At 48.8% G+C, this 15,968-nt stretch overlaps 1 protein-coding gene across 1 annotated transcript in view; it reads left to right on the forward strand.

Annotated features, from left to right (window-relative positions):
* Window positions 1–15,637, forward strand: part of LOC144754097 (E3 ubiquitin-protein ligase TRIM39-like) — a 243,702-nt gene extending 228,065 nt beyond the window's left edge. The window contains exon 6 of the mRNA XM_078641665.1: window positions 9,070–15,637. Coding sequence (XP_078497791.1) covers window positions 9,070–9,593 — 524 coding nt within the window. The 3' untranslated portion in view covers window positions 9,594–15,637. The remainder of the gene's footprint in view (window positions 1–9,069) is intronic.
* Window positions 15,638–15,968: the final 331 nt, after the last annotated feature.

Here is a 15,968-nt window from a genome sequence, read left to right on the forward strand (position 1 = left end):
AGGTGGTGGAGGTCCTTAAAAAAAATCTATCTGTAAAGAGTGTTAATAACTCAAACAAATATTCTTCATCTGTACCCCGCCACAGCGACCTCAAGCACAGTATACTGAGTATTAAAAATAAATGAAATACATTATTGCATAAAAGCACACACACCAGCCTGGACTACAAATACTCATGAAGGAAGATTTCGACCACCCGTAAAGAGTATAGGAAATTAAGGTTCAAAGATAAAAGGATAAAAGAGCAGCGCTGGACACTTGCCCTTGAAATCATAAAATCAAAAGATCAAAAGAGATTTTGGAACTGGGTTAACAAGGCTGCTAGACCAGGCCAATCATCCACCATAATGAATGTCTCCCCTACTGAATGGGAGGCCCACATTGAAACTCTCTACGTTGAGCTTGATAAATATAATTCCCTCCCTGGTAGGTCATCAACTATTAAGATGACCCCAAGTCAAGTTGCCCTTATTATAAAAGGAATGCGTCCAGGAGGGGCCCCGGCCCAAATGAGCTACCAACAAAGATATACAAAGCCTCGACTTCTAAGTAGGCAGCGCTTCTGGCCCCCCTATTTGAGACATGTAGAATGGGTGGTCCCATTCCTGATTCCTGGCGTGGTTCTCGCCTCGTCCCTATCCGGTAGTTATCAGCGATCTAATCCTGATAACAACCGGATGATTGCACTCCTCGATGTTGATGGAAAGGCCTACGCAATACAATAACCGACCAGCTGGGCGGAAGACCACAAATTAATACCTGTCACGCAAACTGGCTTTCAAAAGGGCTGCCACATTGAGGACAATCTGATTTGCTTAGCCCACATGATCGAGGTTACACTTGCAACAAAAGGAAAATCGCTGTTTCTGGGATTTATCGATTTCCAAAAGGCATTTGACAACGTTGCCCATCCCAAGTTCTGGGAGAAATTGCTCAAATATGGCATTCCGCCGACTTTATTGAACACCCTCATCGCTCTGTATTCTGATACTTGGGTCAAAATAAAAGTCTCCGCTGGGTGGTCTACAACCAAAAAAATATGACCAACAAAGACCTAAAGCAGGGATGTATTTTGGCCCCTTTACTTTTTAATTTGTACCTCGCAGATCTACCGGAGTGGCTGGCCTGCTCTCATGCTTTCCCTCCAAGAATTGCATCTGTTAAAATCCAATCATTGAAATACGCAGATGATATGATTCTACTTGATCAAACACAGGTGGGCCTTCAACGATTTTTTGATTCCTTGGCAGCATATCGTGAAACCAATGCACTGAAGGTTAATGTCTCCAAAACAAAGGTGATGATAGTCTCGAGAAGCCGAGCGAGACAGCGCCCCTGCCACATTGCTGGGAGATCTATTGAGGTAGTCACCACTTATAAATATCTTGGAGTCAGGACCACAGAGAAAGTTCTGGTCCGCCAATCGCGGCAATGCAAAGTGTGGCCCGAAGCCTGGAGGGGGCCTTCTTACGAACTAAGAATGCTCTTCATTCTCTTGACCTCACTCCACTAATCAAAGTGATAGATGCCAAATTACTAACTATAATAGCCTTTGGCGCTACTACTTTTAAAGATAAAATGTTCTCTTGGTTGGACAGAATGCAATCTGCTTGTTTTTGTAGTGTTTCACCTACCCACTTCGACCTCTCATGCCCAAATCTGCATGGAGTTCCGCTTGTTTTCCCAAAACTGGATCATGAAAGCAAGATTCATTGCCTATTGTGCAAAAACAAAAATAGCCAAAGCCTCCACACTAAAGAGTTGCATCTGGTCATTGTTAAAAAACCCCTGCACTTCTTGGAATACATTTTTAATATTCTGCCAGGACACTTTAGAAGCACACGAGCTATGGGCAAGCTCGCTATCCATAGGGGTTGCCACCAAAGCCCTGACCAAACAAGAAAAAATACTATCAATGGAACACAATGCAATATCCGTGAAAAAGCTATCCCATGGCAGCTGGGCGTCAAAACTCTATGACCTAAAAACCCTACCACACTACATGTCCTCTTCCATGAACCCATTAGTGAAACATCAGTTAATGAGACTACGTTTTGGGCTAATCCCTCTGGTGGGGTACAATTATGGAAGGAGGTACAAGGCAGAAATGTCTTCCCAGTGCCGCTACTGCAACAATGGAGAAGAAAATGTAATCCATGTTCTGTGTATTTGCAGAACTTTACTCCCCCTTCGAACTTACTGGCTGCGCCCCATCTGGAAAATTCTTAATGTGCGTACCTGCCATGAAGCCTTAGTGGAATGTATGAAGGGGGAATCAGCATAAATGGCCGCCCGCTTTGTGAAATTCATGATTAAGATTCATCTAATGCTACCGGCAGATACAACCCATGAACCTTTACTGTGTCAGACATGAAGTTGCATTTTTTTCTTTTAAATTGAGAGCTGAAAGTGTCTTTTTAGCTTCTATTTTTGTACAAATTGCAATGATTTTTATTAATTGTGCCAATAAATATATCTATCTATCTACACTGACCTTGCGCATGCATCTACACTGACCTAGCACATGTATCTACACTGACCTAGCACATGCACCTACACTGACCTAATGCATGCACCTACACTGACCTAATGCATGCATCTACACTGACCTAGCACATGCACCTACACTGACCTAATGCATGCACCTACACTGACCTAATGCATGCATCTACACTGACCTAGCGCATGCATCTACACTGACCTAGCGCATGCATCTACACTGACCTAGCGCATGCATCTACACTGACCTAGCGCATGCACCTACACTGACCTAGCACATGTATCTACACTGACCTAGCGCATGCATCTACACTGACCTAGCGCATGCACCTACACTGACCTAGCACATGTATCTACACTGACCTAGCGCATGCATCTACACTGACCTAGCGCATGCATCTACACTGACCTAGCGCATGGAGCTACACTGACCTAGCACATGCATCTACACTGACCTAGCGCATGCATCTACACTGACCTAGCGCATGCATCTACACTGACCTAGCGCATGCATCTACACTGACCTAGCGCATGGAGCTACACTGACCTAGCGCATGCATCTACACTGACCTAGCACATGCATCTACACTGACCTAGCGCATGCATCTACACTGACCTAGCACATGTATCTACACTGACCTAGCGCATGCATCTACACTGACCTAGCGCATGTATCTACACTGACCTAGCGCATGTATCTACACTGACCTAGCGCATGCATCTACACTCGCCTAGCACATGCATCTACACTGACCTAGCACATGTATCTACACTGACCTAGCGCACGCATCTACACTGACCTAGCGCATGCACCTACACTGACCTAGCGCATGCATCTACACTGACCTAGCACATGCATCTACACTGACCTAGCACATGTATCTACACTGACCTAGCGCATGCATCTACACTGACCTAGCGCATGCATCTACACTGACCTAGCGCATGCACCTACACTGACCTAGCACATGCATCTACACTGACCTAGCACATGTATCTACACTGACCTAGCGCATGCATCTACACTGACCTAGCGCATGCACCTACACTGACCTAGCACATGTATCTACACTGACCTAGCGCATGCATCTACACTGACCTAGCGCATGCACCTACACTGACCTAGCACATGTATCTACACTGACCTAGCGCATGCATCTACACTGACCTAGCGCATGCATCTACACTGACCTAGCGCATGGAGCTACACTGACCTAGCACATGCATCTACACTGACCTAGCGCATGCATCTACACTGACCTAGCGCATGCATCTACACTGACCTAGCGCATGGAGCTACACTGACCTAGCACATGCATCTACACTGACCTAGCACATGCATCTACACTGACCTAGCGCATGGAGCTACACTGACCTAGCACATGCATCTACACTGACCTAGCGCATACATCTACACTGACCTAGCGCATGCATCTACACTGACCTAGCGCATGCATCTACACTGACCTAGCGCATGGAGCTACGCTGACCTAGCACATGCATCTACGCTGACCTAGCACATGCATCTACACTGACCTAGCGCATGCATCTACACTGACCTAGCGCATGCATCTACACTGACCTAGCGCATGCATCTACACTGACCTAGCGCATGCATCTACACTGACCTAGCGCATGCATCTACACTGACCTAGCGCATGGAGCTACACTGACCTAGCACATGCATCTACACTGACCTAGCACATGCATCTACACTGACCTAGCGCATGCATCTACACTGACCTAGCGCATGCATCTACACTGACCTAGCGCATGGAGCTACACTGACCTAGCACATGCATCTACGCTGACCTAGCACATGTATCTACACTGACCTAGCACATGCACCTACACTGACCTAGCGCATGCATCTACACTGACCTAGCGCATGCATCTACACTGACCTAGCGCATGCATCTACACTGACCTAGCGCATGCATCTACACTGACCTAGCGCATGCATCTACACTGACCTAGCGCATGCATCTACACTGACCTAGCGCATGCATCTACACTGACCTAGCGCATGGAGCTACACTGACCTAGCACATGCATCTACACTGACCTAGCACATGCATCTACACTGACCTAGCGCATGCATCTACACTGACCTAGCGCATGGAGCTACACTGACCTAGCGCATGCACCTACACTGACCTAATGCATGCACCTACACTGACCTAATGCATGCACCTACACTGACCTAGCGCATGCATCTACACTGACCTAGCGCATGGAGCTACGCTGACCTAGGACATACATCTACACTGACCTAGCGCATGGAGCTACACTGACCTAGCACGTGCATCTACGCTGACCTAGCGCATGGAGCCACACTGACCTAGCGCATGGAGCTACAGTGACCTAGCACGTGCATCTACGCTGACCTAGCGCATGCACCTACACTGACCTAGCGCATGCATCTACACTGACCTAGCACATGCACCTACACTGACCTAGCACATGCTCCTACACTGACCTAGCACATGCACCTACACTGACCTAGCGCATGCTCCTACACTGACCTAGCACATGCACCTACACTGACCTAGCACATGCACCTACACTGACCTAGCACATGCACCTACACTGACCTAGCACATGCACCTACACTGACCTAGCAGATGCATCTACACTGACCTAGCACATGCATCTACACTGACCTAGCACATGCACCTACACTGACCCAGCACATGCATCTACACTGACCTATTGCATGCACCTACACTGACCTAGCGCATGCACCTACACTGACCTAGCGCATGCACCTACACTGACCGAGCGCATGCACCTACACTGACCTAGCGCATGCACCTACACTGACCGAGCGCATGCACCTACACTGACCGAGCGCATGCACCTACACTGACCGAGCGCATGCTCCTACACTGACCTATTACACACACAGTTTATAAGATCTTCCCTCACAGTCTACACTCACACGATGCACTCACAGTTATGCCCGTTGCATCACGCACATATGCACTCATGCCATGCTCGCAAATACACAACACAATTGCGTACTGCTGCACTGATTTCTGAAGATTATTCCTGAATTCTGTTTGTCATTTTCCAGCTACAATTTCTGTAATTTCGGCCAAAGTGGATTGTGTCCCCTGTAATATCTGGTTGAGTGGAACGGCATGTGGTAATCCTGCATGTGGTAATCCTGCATGTGGTAATCCTGCATGTGGTAATCCTGCATGTGGTAATCCTGCATGTGGTAATCCTGCATGTGGTAATACTGCATGTGGTAATACTGCATGTGGTAATACTGCATGTGGTAATACTGCATGTGGTTATGCTGCACATGGCAATACTGCATGTGGTAATACTGTGTCACTAGGAATATCAGTTGGGCAGAAAGTTCATTTTTTTTCAAATTAGTGTTGACACAAAACTGGAAATAGAAATCTTTGGACTGTGGCTTCTGGCAGGGTGTTGGACTTCAGTGAGATATTCTGGCTCAGCCCCTGTAGTGTTTCTGACCGGACGGTGGAGTTCAGTGAGATATTCTGGCTCAGCCCCTGTAGTGTTTCTACAGGGCAGTGAAGTTCTGTGAGATATTCTGGCTCAGCCCCTGTAGTGTTTCTACAGGGCAGTGAAGTTCTGTGAGATATTCTGGCTCAGCCCCTGTAGTGTTACTGACTGGGCGGTGGAGTTCAGTGAGATATTCTGGCTCAGCCCCTGTAGTGTTTCTACAGGGCAGTGAAGTTCTGTGAGATATTCTGCCTCAGACCCTGTAGTGTTTCCACAGGACGGTGGAGTTCAGTGAGATATTCTGGCTCAGCCCCTGTAGTGTTTCTACAGGGCAGTGAAGTTCTGTGAGATATTCTGGCTCAGCCCCTGTAGTGTTTCTACAGGGCAGTGAAGTTCTGTGAGATATTCTGGCTCAGCCCCTGTAGTGTTACTGACTGGGCGGTGGAGTTCAGTGAGATATTCTGGCTCAGCCCCTGTAGTGTTTCTACAGGGCAGTGAAGTTCTGTGAGATATTCTGCCTCAGACCCTGTAGTGTTTCCACAGGACGGTGGAGTTCAGTGAGATATTCTTGCTCAGCCCCTGTAGTGTTTTTGACAGGACGGTGGAGTTCAGTGAGATATTCTGGCTCAGCCCCTGTGGTGTTTCTACAGGGCTGTGGAGTTCAGTGACATATTCTGGCTCAGCCCCTGTAGTGTTTCTACAGGGCGGTGCAGTTCAGTGAGATATTCTGGCTCATGCCCTGTAGTGTTTCTACAGGGCGGTGGAGTTCAGTGAGCTGTTTTGGCTCCGCCCCTGCAGTGTTTCTGATAGGGCGGTGGAGTTCAGTGAGATATTTTGGCTCAGCCCCTGTAGTGTTTCTACAGGGTGGTGGAGTTCAGTGAGATATTTTGGCTCAGCCCCTGTCGTGTTTCTACAGGGCGGTGAAGTTCAGTGAGATATTCTGGCACAGCCCCTGTAGTGTTTCTACAGGGCGGTGGAGCTTAGTAAGATATTCTGTCTCAGCCCCTGTAGTGTTTGCCAGGGTGGGGGAGTTCAGTGAGATAATCTGGCTCAGCCCCTGTAGTGTTTCTACAGGGCGGTTGAGTTCAGTGAGATATTCTTGCTCAGCCCCTGTAGTGTTTCTACAGGGTGGTGGAGTTCAGTAAGATATTGTGGCTCAGCCCCTGTAGTGTTTGACAGGGTGGTGGAGTTCAGTGAGATATTCTGGTTCAGCGCCTGTAGTGTTTCTACAGGGCGGTGGAGTTCAGTGAGATATTCTTGCTCGGCCCCTATAGTGTTTCTACAGGACGGTGGAGTTCAGTGAGATATTCTTGCTCAGCCCCTGTAGTGTTTCTACAGGGCAGTGGAGTTCAGTGAGATATTCTGGCTCAGCCCCTGTAGTGTTTCTACAGGGTGGTGGAGTTCAGTGAGATTCTGGCTCAGCCCCTGTAGTGTTTCTACAGGATGGTGGAGTTCAGTGAGATATTCTGGCTCCGCCCCTGCAGTGTTTCTGACAGGACGGTGGAGTTCAGTGAGATATTCTGGCCTGGCCCCTGTAGTGTTTGACAGGACGGTGCTGCGGGCTTTAGTGTTGTGAGCAGTCTAGTGCAGCGTGCTTTAGTGTAGTGAGCAGTCTAGTGCTGCGTGCTTTAGTGTAGTGAGCAGTCTAGTGCTGCGCGCTTTAGTGTAGTGAGCAGTCTAGTGCTGCGCGCTTTAGTTTAGTGTGCAGTGTAATGCTGCGTGCTTTAGTGTAGTGAGCAGTCTAGTGCCGCGCGCTTTAGTGTAGTGAGCAGTCTAGTGCTGCGCGATTTAGTGCAGTGAGCAGTCTAGTGCTGCGCGCTTTAGTGTAGTGAGCAGTCTAGTGCTGCGCACTTTAGTGTAGTGAGCAGTCTAGTGCTGCGCGCTTTAGTGTAGTGAGCAGTCTAGTGCTGCGCGCTTTAGTTTAGTGTGCAGTGTAATGCTGCGTGCTTTAGTGTAGTGAGCAGTCTAGTGCCGCGCGCTTTAGTGTAGTGAGCAGTCTAGTGCTGCGCGATTTAGTGCAGTGAGCAGTCTAGTGCTGCGCGCTTTAGTGTAGTGAGCAGTCTAGTGCTGTGCGCTTTAGTGTAGTGAGCAGTCTAGTGCTGCGCACTTTAGTGTAGTGAGCAGTCTAGTGCTGCGCACTTTAGTGTAGTGAGCAGTCTAGTGCTGCGCGCTTTAGTGTAGTGAGCAGTCTAGTGCCATGCGCTTTAGTGTAGTGAGCAGTCTAGTGCTGCGCGCTTTAGTGTAGTGAGTTGTCTAGTGCAGCGCTCTTTAGTGTAGTGAGCAGTCTAGTGCAGCGCTCCTTAGTGTAGTGATCAGTCTAGTGCCGCACGCTTTAGTGTAGTGAGCAGTCTAGTGCCGCGTGCTTTAGTGTAGTGAGCAGTGTAGTGCCGCACGCTTTAGTGTAGTGAGCAGTCTAGTGCCGCGTGCTTTAGTGTAGTGAGCAGTCTAGTGTTGTGCGCTTTAGTGTAGTGAGCGGTCTAATGCCGTATGCTTTAGTGTAGTGAGCAGTCTAATGCCGTGTGTTTTAGTGTAGTGAGCAGTCTAGTGCAGCGCTCTTTAGTTTAGTGTGCAGTGTAATGCCGCACGCTTTAGTGTAGTGAGCTGTCTAGTGCTGCACGCTTTAGGGTAGTGAGCAGTCTAGTGCCGCGTGCTTTAGTGTAGTGAGCAGTCTAGTGTTGTGCGCTTTAGTGTAGTGAGCGGTCTAATGCCGTATGCTTTAGTGTAGTGAGCAGTCTAATGCCGTGTGTTTTAGTGTAGTGAGCAGTCTAGTGCAGCGCTCTTTAGTTTAGTGTGCAGTGTAATGCCGCACGCTTTAGTGTAGTGAGCTGTCTAGTGCTGCACGCTTTAGGGTAGTGAGCAGTCTAGTGCCGCGTGCTTTAGTGTAGTGAGCGGTCTAATGCCGTGTGCTTTAGTGTAGTGAGCAGTCTAGTGCTGCGCTCTTTAGTCTAGTGAGCGGTCTAGTGCCGCGCGGTCTCTAGCGCGCATGCTCCTTCCAGGTGTTGTGTAAATTAATCATATGTAAAACAGAAGCAGTAATTACAGCCTTTCTTTGTGTCATTAAATCTCTAATTGTGAATCTCTTCTCTGCAGTGATGGTGACTCTGGATCCTGACACGGCTCAGCCTCGCCTCCTCCTGTCTGAGGGGCGGAGACGAGTGAGATACACGGACACAGCACAGACCCTGCCGGACACCCCCAAGAGATTCACTGTCTACCCCTGTGTGCTGGGGAGCGAGGGGTTCACCTCCGGCAGACATTACTGGGAGGTGCAGCTGCTGCAGGAGGGGGACTGGTGGGCTGTGGTTTGGAATGTGGGGGTCGCAGCAGAGTCTGTGGAAAGGAAGGGAGGGCTCTCATGGTCACCTGAGGGGGGAGTCTGGGCTGTGCAGGGTGGGAGGGGTCTGTACTGGGCTCTCACCTCCCCTTGGACCCCTCTGACCCCTCGTGAGGAGCCCCTGAAGCTGGGGGTGTTTCTGGACTACGAGGGGGGGCGGGTGTCCGTGTACAATGCTGACTCCATGGAGCTTCTCTACTCCTTCCCGCCGGCCCCCTTCACGCAGAGGCTCTTCCCGATCTTCCTGCTCTGTGGAGGAGCGGAGCTGAGGCTGGTGTGAGCCCCCCCTCCCCCCTCAACTGTCATCCACAGTTTAAACACCAACATTCCAAGAACCTTCTTCACAATGACCCTCTCACCTGTTTCCATGACAACCAGAAGCCTCAGTGAAACTATGTATCTCTTTTCCTTGTAGATTTTAAAACAAGGGTGGACAATAGTTGCTGTGAATCATGCACCTAACATCATAACATAAGATAAAGTCTCTGCAGAATTAAACAAGCATTGGCATAGCCAATAGGTCTCACCTTTGGGTACTTATAAGTCTTTAGCCACAGCTGTTGGCTTTGGCAATGTTTCTAAGGTATGTTGTAGAGCAGTGTGGCTGCTGTGCTCCGTACTGCAAACCCGGTGTCTAGTGCAGTGACAAGGGGCAGTGGCATGATGTGGTGTGTTGTTATAAGGTGTGTGTTGGTGGGATGCATGTGGGTAGTGTGCTAGGGTGCATGTGGGTGGCATATGCATCTTTACAACAAAAATCACTAAAGTTACCTTTCCATTTTTATTGTTGCCTTAACACTTACAGACACACAAGGACATGTTCTTTGCAGCAGGCGTCTTAATCCTCTATGAAACTTTATTTTGAGTGAAAACTGCCACTGGATAACACTCAGATCTCTCTCAAGCAGAAGCATTAATCGCCAAAGTTACCTTTACATTTTTTATTTTTGCCTGAAGATCTCTGGACACACAGGGACATATTCTTTGCAGAACGTCCTTGTGTCTCTCTCAAGCAGGAGCTGAGAGAAGTTGACCTGGTATATGCTGTCCACTAGTTTTAGTGGCACCTTGTACCAGTCCAAACAACCCCGTATTGATGATAGGTTAAAGACAACCTTTATTGAAAGCTATCCTAGTGGTAGCTGTGGAGAGCAGCCTTCAGGCTAAGTCGTGAAGGAATGTAAAGCAGCTTGTTTTACCAGTCTATAATCTCTTGAATGGCTAAATGAAAGACAACCACACCAGGTATTTATATAAAATATATGTATTCATTTCTAAACACACCGTCCTAGTCTCTTTATGAGGCTAGAGGTCAAAACACATAAGTTACACTTCAAATATAACAGTAAAATAGCACAAATACATGCCGAGGGGCGAGCCTAACCATATACCAAAATAGTGGTATAAGAACCACAACTGAACTAGACACAAAGCCTAGAGCCTTTCAAAGTGCTTGGATCACAAGGAACCACCCAAGGTAGTGACACAAGGGACCCACGGGGGATGTTTGCAGTGTAAGAACACAGCCGCGAATCACTGTATCTTCTATGGGGAAAGTCGCGGTTGGAATTTTAAAGTTTAAGGACACTTGGGTGATTACTAGAAGCAAACGCTTTTGGACTTAGAGGTGTCTAGGGATAGCACCCACAGGAGCACCGGAGTACTCGAGTTACCTAACCCAGGGGAGCTGGGTGCAGAGGTGCCAAATGGTGTTGGGTCGCGGCGTCGTTTCCAATGGAAGCTGGCAAAAGGAGTGCTGCTGCTGGGAAGATGCAAAGTGTCCAAAGAGATCTAAGCCTGGATCGAAGGTGAGAAGAACCTGAAAGCAGAGGGGACAGAGTCTGGGTCACTTGCCAGTGACCAGGGGCACGATAGACATATCCCCACCAATGTCGGGTGCTTCAGGTGAGTTGACGGGAAGCTCGTCTTCAGCTATGAGGACCAGGAGGTGTCAATGACAACCAGGAGCTGGATTCGAGCTGTCCCACAAAGGATGCCTAGTGCTGCAGCGTTGGTGCCCGGATTGGACACAGCGAGCCCTGGCAACAGCACCCCACGCAGGAAGAGAATAAAGGCTTCGGTGCAGACCAGCGAGGTTTGAGGGACTCACCCAGCGAGGGCACGTCTGGAGCAATGAGGAAAGCCCAAAGGAAAACAGAGTTGCCTTCACAGGGACACACAAGTCGACGGAGAAGGGATCGCAAAGGTACCTCGAGCGGACAAATGGCTGCCCATGTTTCACTCGGAGTGGGTAGGCCAGCAATCTTCGGTGGATTCTCTGCTCAGGGTCTGGGCTATGAATAACCCAAAGCACAGCCTCGAGAGTCAACAGGAAGATGATGCACTTGCAAATGTGCAAGGTGTCCCGGTTGCACATCACCCATGACAGCTACGGGCCTCAGCCCTGCTGGGGACTCAGGACAGGCTCAGAGAAGTCTGGAAATCCACCTCTAGTGGCGCAAAGTCTGTGGGAGCTTCAGCGATGTAGACCGGACAGATGCTTTGTTGATGCCTGCCAAGAATGGGAGTCACTCCTTGACTCCAAGGGAGATTCTTCAGTCCTCTAATCTTGTGTAGAGCATCAAAGGTCCAGGATTTACATTCAGAGTTTCATCCAGGGCTATCTAAAGTCTTAGGGACTGGGGTTCTTTACTTATACCTAAGGAAGGTCTTGGACTAACTCTGGGGACCCACCAATGGGAGGGTTTGGAAGGAGGGGTAGCTACACCCATTTCCTTTGTCCAGTTTCGCACCAGAGCCGGGGCTGGTAGCCCCTGCATTCGGTTTGAACTGAACTATGCACAGGGACACCAAATGTGCCCCCAGTGCAGGACTTCAAAGCACTCTGAGAATGCTCCCACCCAGCCCCAATACACACCATTCTGTCTGGGAGGTGGTTACACCTTCCTGTGACAGGAAACCTATTGTCCAGGCCTCCCCTGACGGAGTTTCAGTCAGCAGCAGGAGGCCAGACTCTTGTCTGTGGCTGCAGCATCCATTTTATGATGCCCAGTTAAGCTGGTACCGGGTATACCGGTGCTGTCATGTCTTTCCCTCTAGAAGGGTGGGATCCTACTCCCACACCAGTTACCGGTGTGGGGTGGGATTCCAAGGTGTTTGACACTAAACACGACCAATCCAAAGTTAGCATTTACCACGAGGCTATAATACACATAAGAGTATATGGTCAGGCTGCACCACAAACAGCATCAGAGGATTGACTCCGAATGCTGCAGAGCATCTCTGCTCATGCAGGGGCACCCTCTCACACGAAAACCAAGTACTCTGCCTGCAGGATTGATAAGGCCTGCCATAGGAGTGATTTATAGGTTTATATGTGTGTGTATTTGTAGTGATATAGGTAACCTATATCACAGTAAGGGGTGCATGCACCACCTTACCCAGGCTGCAGTAGCAGACCTGTGGTGTCATTTTGGAAGGCTGTCCAGGGGTGACACAATACATGCTTCAGCCCCTGGTAGGCCTCCGGGGGACCTATGCCCTGGGTACATAGTATACCATGTACTAGGGACTTATAAGGGCACTCCAGAATCCAGTCTGTAGTGTACCTAATGTACATGGAATCCATATTTAAGAGAAAGCAGATAGGCTGGTGACCTGAATAGCGGGTTCCCAGCCAAACTAAGTCAAAAACCATCATAACGCCAGGAAAAAAGTGGGGGCAACCATACAGTCAGATTCCACCTTTCTACAGGAGCATTAATCACCAAAGTTATCTTTACATTTGAATTTTTGCCTGAAAACCTCTGGACACACAAGGACATGTTCTTTGCCTGGCCCCGTCATCCCGCCCCACCCGGACTGACATGCACGCCTTATACAGTTTTGTGACCAGATGTGATCCAGTGTTGTCGGTTATGAGAAAAGTGAGTGGGGGAAGTCATCATAAGAGGCAGGGTAAGTGGAAAAGGCAGTGCGGAGCGTCCCCTGAAGTCGGGCCACATTAAGGGAGTCCACATCAGTGAGCCCAGGGAGCTGTGTCAAGTTAGACAGTTTGCCCGCCAAGCCATCCGGGATGAAGGACCCTAAGGTGTTGTGCCCTAACTTAGTGAAAGTGGCAAGCACCCCTTTATCAGTAGTGAGAGGGTAAAAGGGGTTTATTGGCGAGTGGAAGCGCGGGCCAGTAAAGGGGGCCAGACCCATATAATCGGTTCAGTTTACGCCAGGCCCAACAGGTAGTGGCCAGAGGCTGAATGTCATGTGCATCAATCAAGGGGGACTCTCTTTGGGGGTAGGGACGCCAGAGGAGTCTGGGAAGCTAGTTCCTTGTCTGTTTTGGTGTTTGGTATTCTGGTGCCGGTGCTACCAGAAAGTACAGTTGAGGATCTGGGACTGCGAATCCCCCTCGGGTGTATGGGAGGGTAAGAGTTTCCCAAGCCCCTCTTGGTCTACGGCCTGCCCATATCAAGCGGATAAGAAGGCTGCATAAGTGGGCAAAAAACACGTTGGTGAGCGGGATACGCATGGTACGAAAATAGTAGGGGAAATGTGGCAGTACCTTCATCTTAAGGAGGGCGATACGGCCGGCCATAGAGAGAGTCAACTGTATCCACCTTTCTATTTGCGAGATAAGTTGGTCAATAGCAGGCCCGTAGTTCAGCTGTATGGCCTGGCCCTTGTCTATGTTCAGTTGCACCCCAAGGTATTTAGTGGTCTCCCGGTCCATTCGCAGGGGGTACTCTGCCCCATCAGTCGCTGCTGCTTCCGTGATGGGGAATAGTACCGATTTCCCCCAGTTGATCTTAAGACCTGAAACAGAACTGAAGCGTTCAATCTTGTCAATTAGCGGCAGAAGATTGGTCTGAGTGTGGCGTATGAAAAGCAAAACATCGTCCGCATACAGGGACATCAAGAGCGGACCAGCTGGAAACTGCAGGCCACGGAACAGGTGTTTTTCCTGGGGGTGACAGGCCAGGGGGTCTATTGCGATAACGATCAATGGACATCCCTGACGCGTGCCACGTGTAATGTGGATGGGAGGAGAGAAGGACCCATTAACCCGCAGGCAGGCTGTGGGGAATGAATATAGAAGGGCAATTAGAGCTATAAAGTTAGAAGGGAGGCCAAGTTTACGAAGAGATGCCATAAGGAAGGGCCATTCAAGGGAATCGAAGGCCTTCTCTGCGCCCAGTAACGCAATTGCAGCTGGTGTGGTGGGCTCTATACGGTTAATGACGGAGAAGACTGTGCGAAGGGTGAGAGCTGTAGATCGATGCAGGATAAACCCAGACTGTGCCGGAGACAAGATTTGAACCATTAATAGGGAAAGATGCAACAAAAGCATTTTGGCAAGGATCTTATTGTCAAAATTAATGAGGGATATGGGACAGTAGAACGAACAGTGGGAGGGGTCCTTTCCAGTTTTAAGTAACAGGGAGATGGCCACCTCACGCATGGTATGGGGGAGTGTGCCTCAGCAAACACCTCCAGGAGCTGAGGCACCAACATTTCTTTATACGCCTTGTAGAATACTCCAGTCCAGCAGGAACCTTAATCGCCAAAGTTACCTTTACATTTTTATTTTTGCCTGAAAACCTTCAAACACACAAAGACATGTTCTTTGCCGCAGGCATCTTAATCCTCTGCACTACTTCAGCATGAGGGAAAACAGCCACTAGATAAAACTCTAATCTCTCCCCAGCAGGAACATTAATCGCCAAAGTTACCTTTACATTTTTATAAAGTTACCTTTTGTCAGGTGCCCATGGGGACATTGTCGTGGCATGAGCACGCTGCAGAATGCCCACTGCTTTGCGCACTCTACTATAAGTCTTTATTTTTGCTACTGTTTCTATTGCCGTCTTCACATGAGGACTCATCGCTGTGTTCACACTCTGCAGGTTCCTGGGAGTTTGTCTGAACATTATGGACACGGTCGAGCAACACTGCCCCTTGTTATTTTGTTCTGACCAGGCCTTAGCACCTAGACAAAACATGCTGATGCAGCTGTGGTTTGGGACACTGTACTTTGGTCTTATTGGGATGCACGAATAGGCAGCACACATTTGGAGATGTGACCTTTCCAGGGAGAAGAGCGAGACAGCAACTATGATGTAGATCTACTCTCAATAGGCTAAGGTATGGGGTCTGCAGACAAAGCCCAGAGATCTTCTAATATATAATAATACTATTCCTGTGCAAGGGGAGGGAGGTTAGGCTATACTGTCTTTTCACAATGACATCCCCGTTCATGATTTATGGACTATCTGCAATGCTGACGGCATTTGTATTATGGCTTTTTCTGGTTGTGGCACATGTACAGCATATTAGAGCATGTTAGTTAAAATATATATTTCAAACTTGTTTGTGTCTCTGTCAAATCGTATTGTGGAAAGTACAAGAGTGCGAGCGAAAGGGTGTGTCTTGTTACCGCGATTCCTGAGAGATCTGGGAGTGTTGTGTTCTCCGGTGTCTAATCACTTGTTTCTCTGTGAGTGAGTAGGAGAGCAAGTGAGACACTATAGCTAGTTCTGTTTTTGGACAGGATCCCTGCAGCACCTTTACATTTTTATTGTTGCCTGGAAGCCTCTGAACATACAGAAACATGTTCCTTCAAGCAGACATTTCAATGCTCAGCGCTACTTTACCATGAGTGGAAACAGCCACTATGCTAAAACTCCCATCTCTCTCCTTC

Source organism: Lissotriton helveticus, chromosome 5_1 (genome assembly GCF_964261635.1).
Source record: "Lissotriton helveticus chromosome 5_1, aLisHel1.1, whole genome shotgun sequence".
Classification (NCBI taxonomy): domain Eukaryota; kingdom Metazoa; phylum Chordata; class Amphibia; order Caudata; family Salamandridae; genus Lissotriton; species Lissotriton helveticus.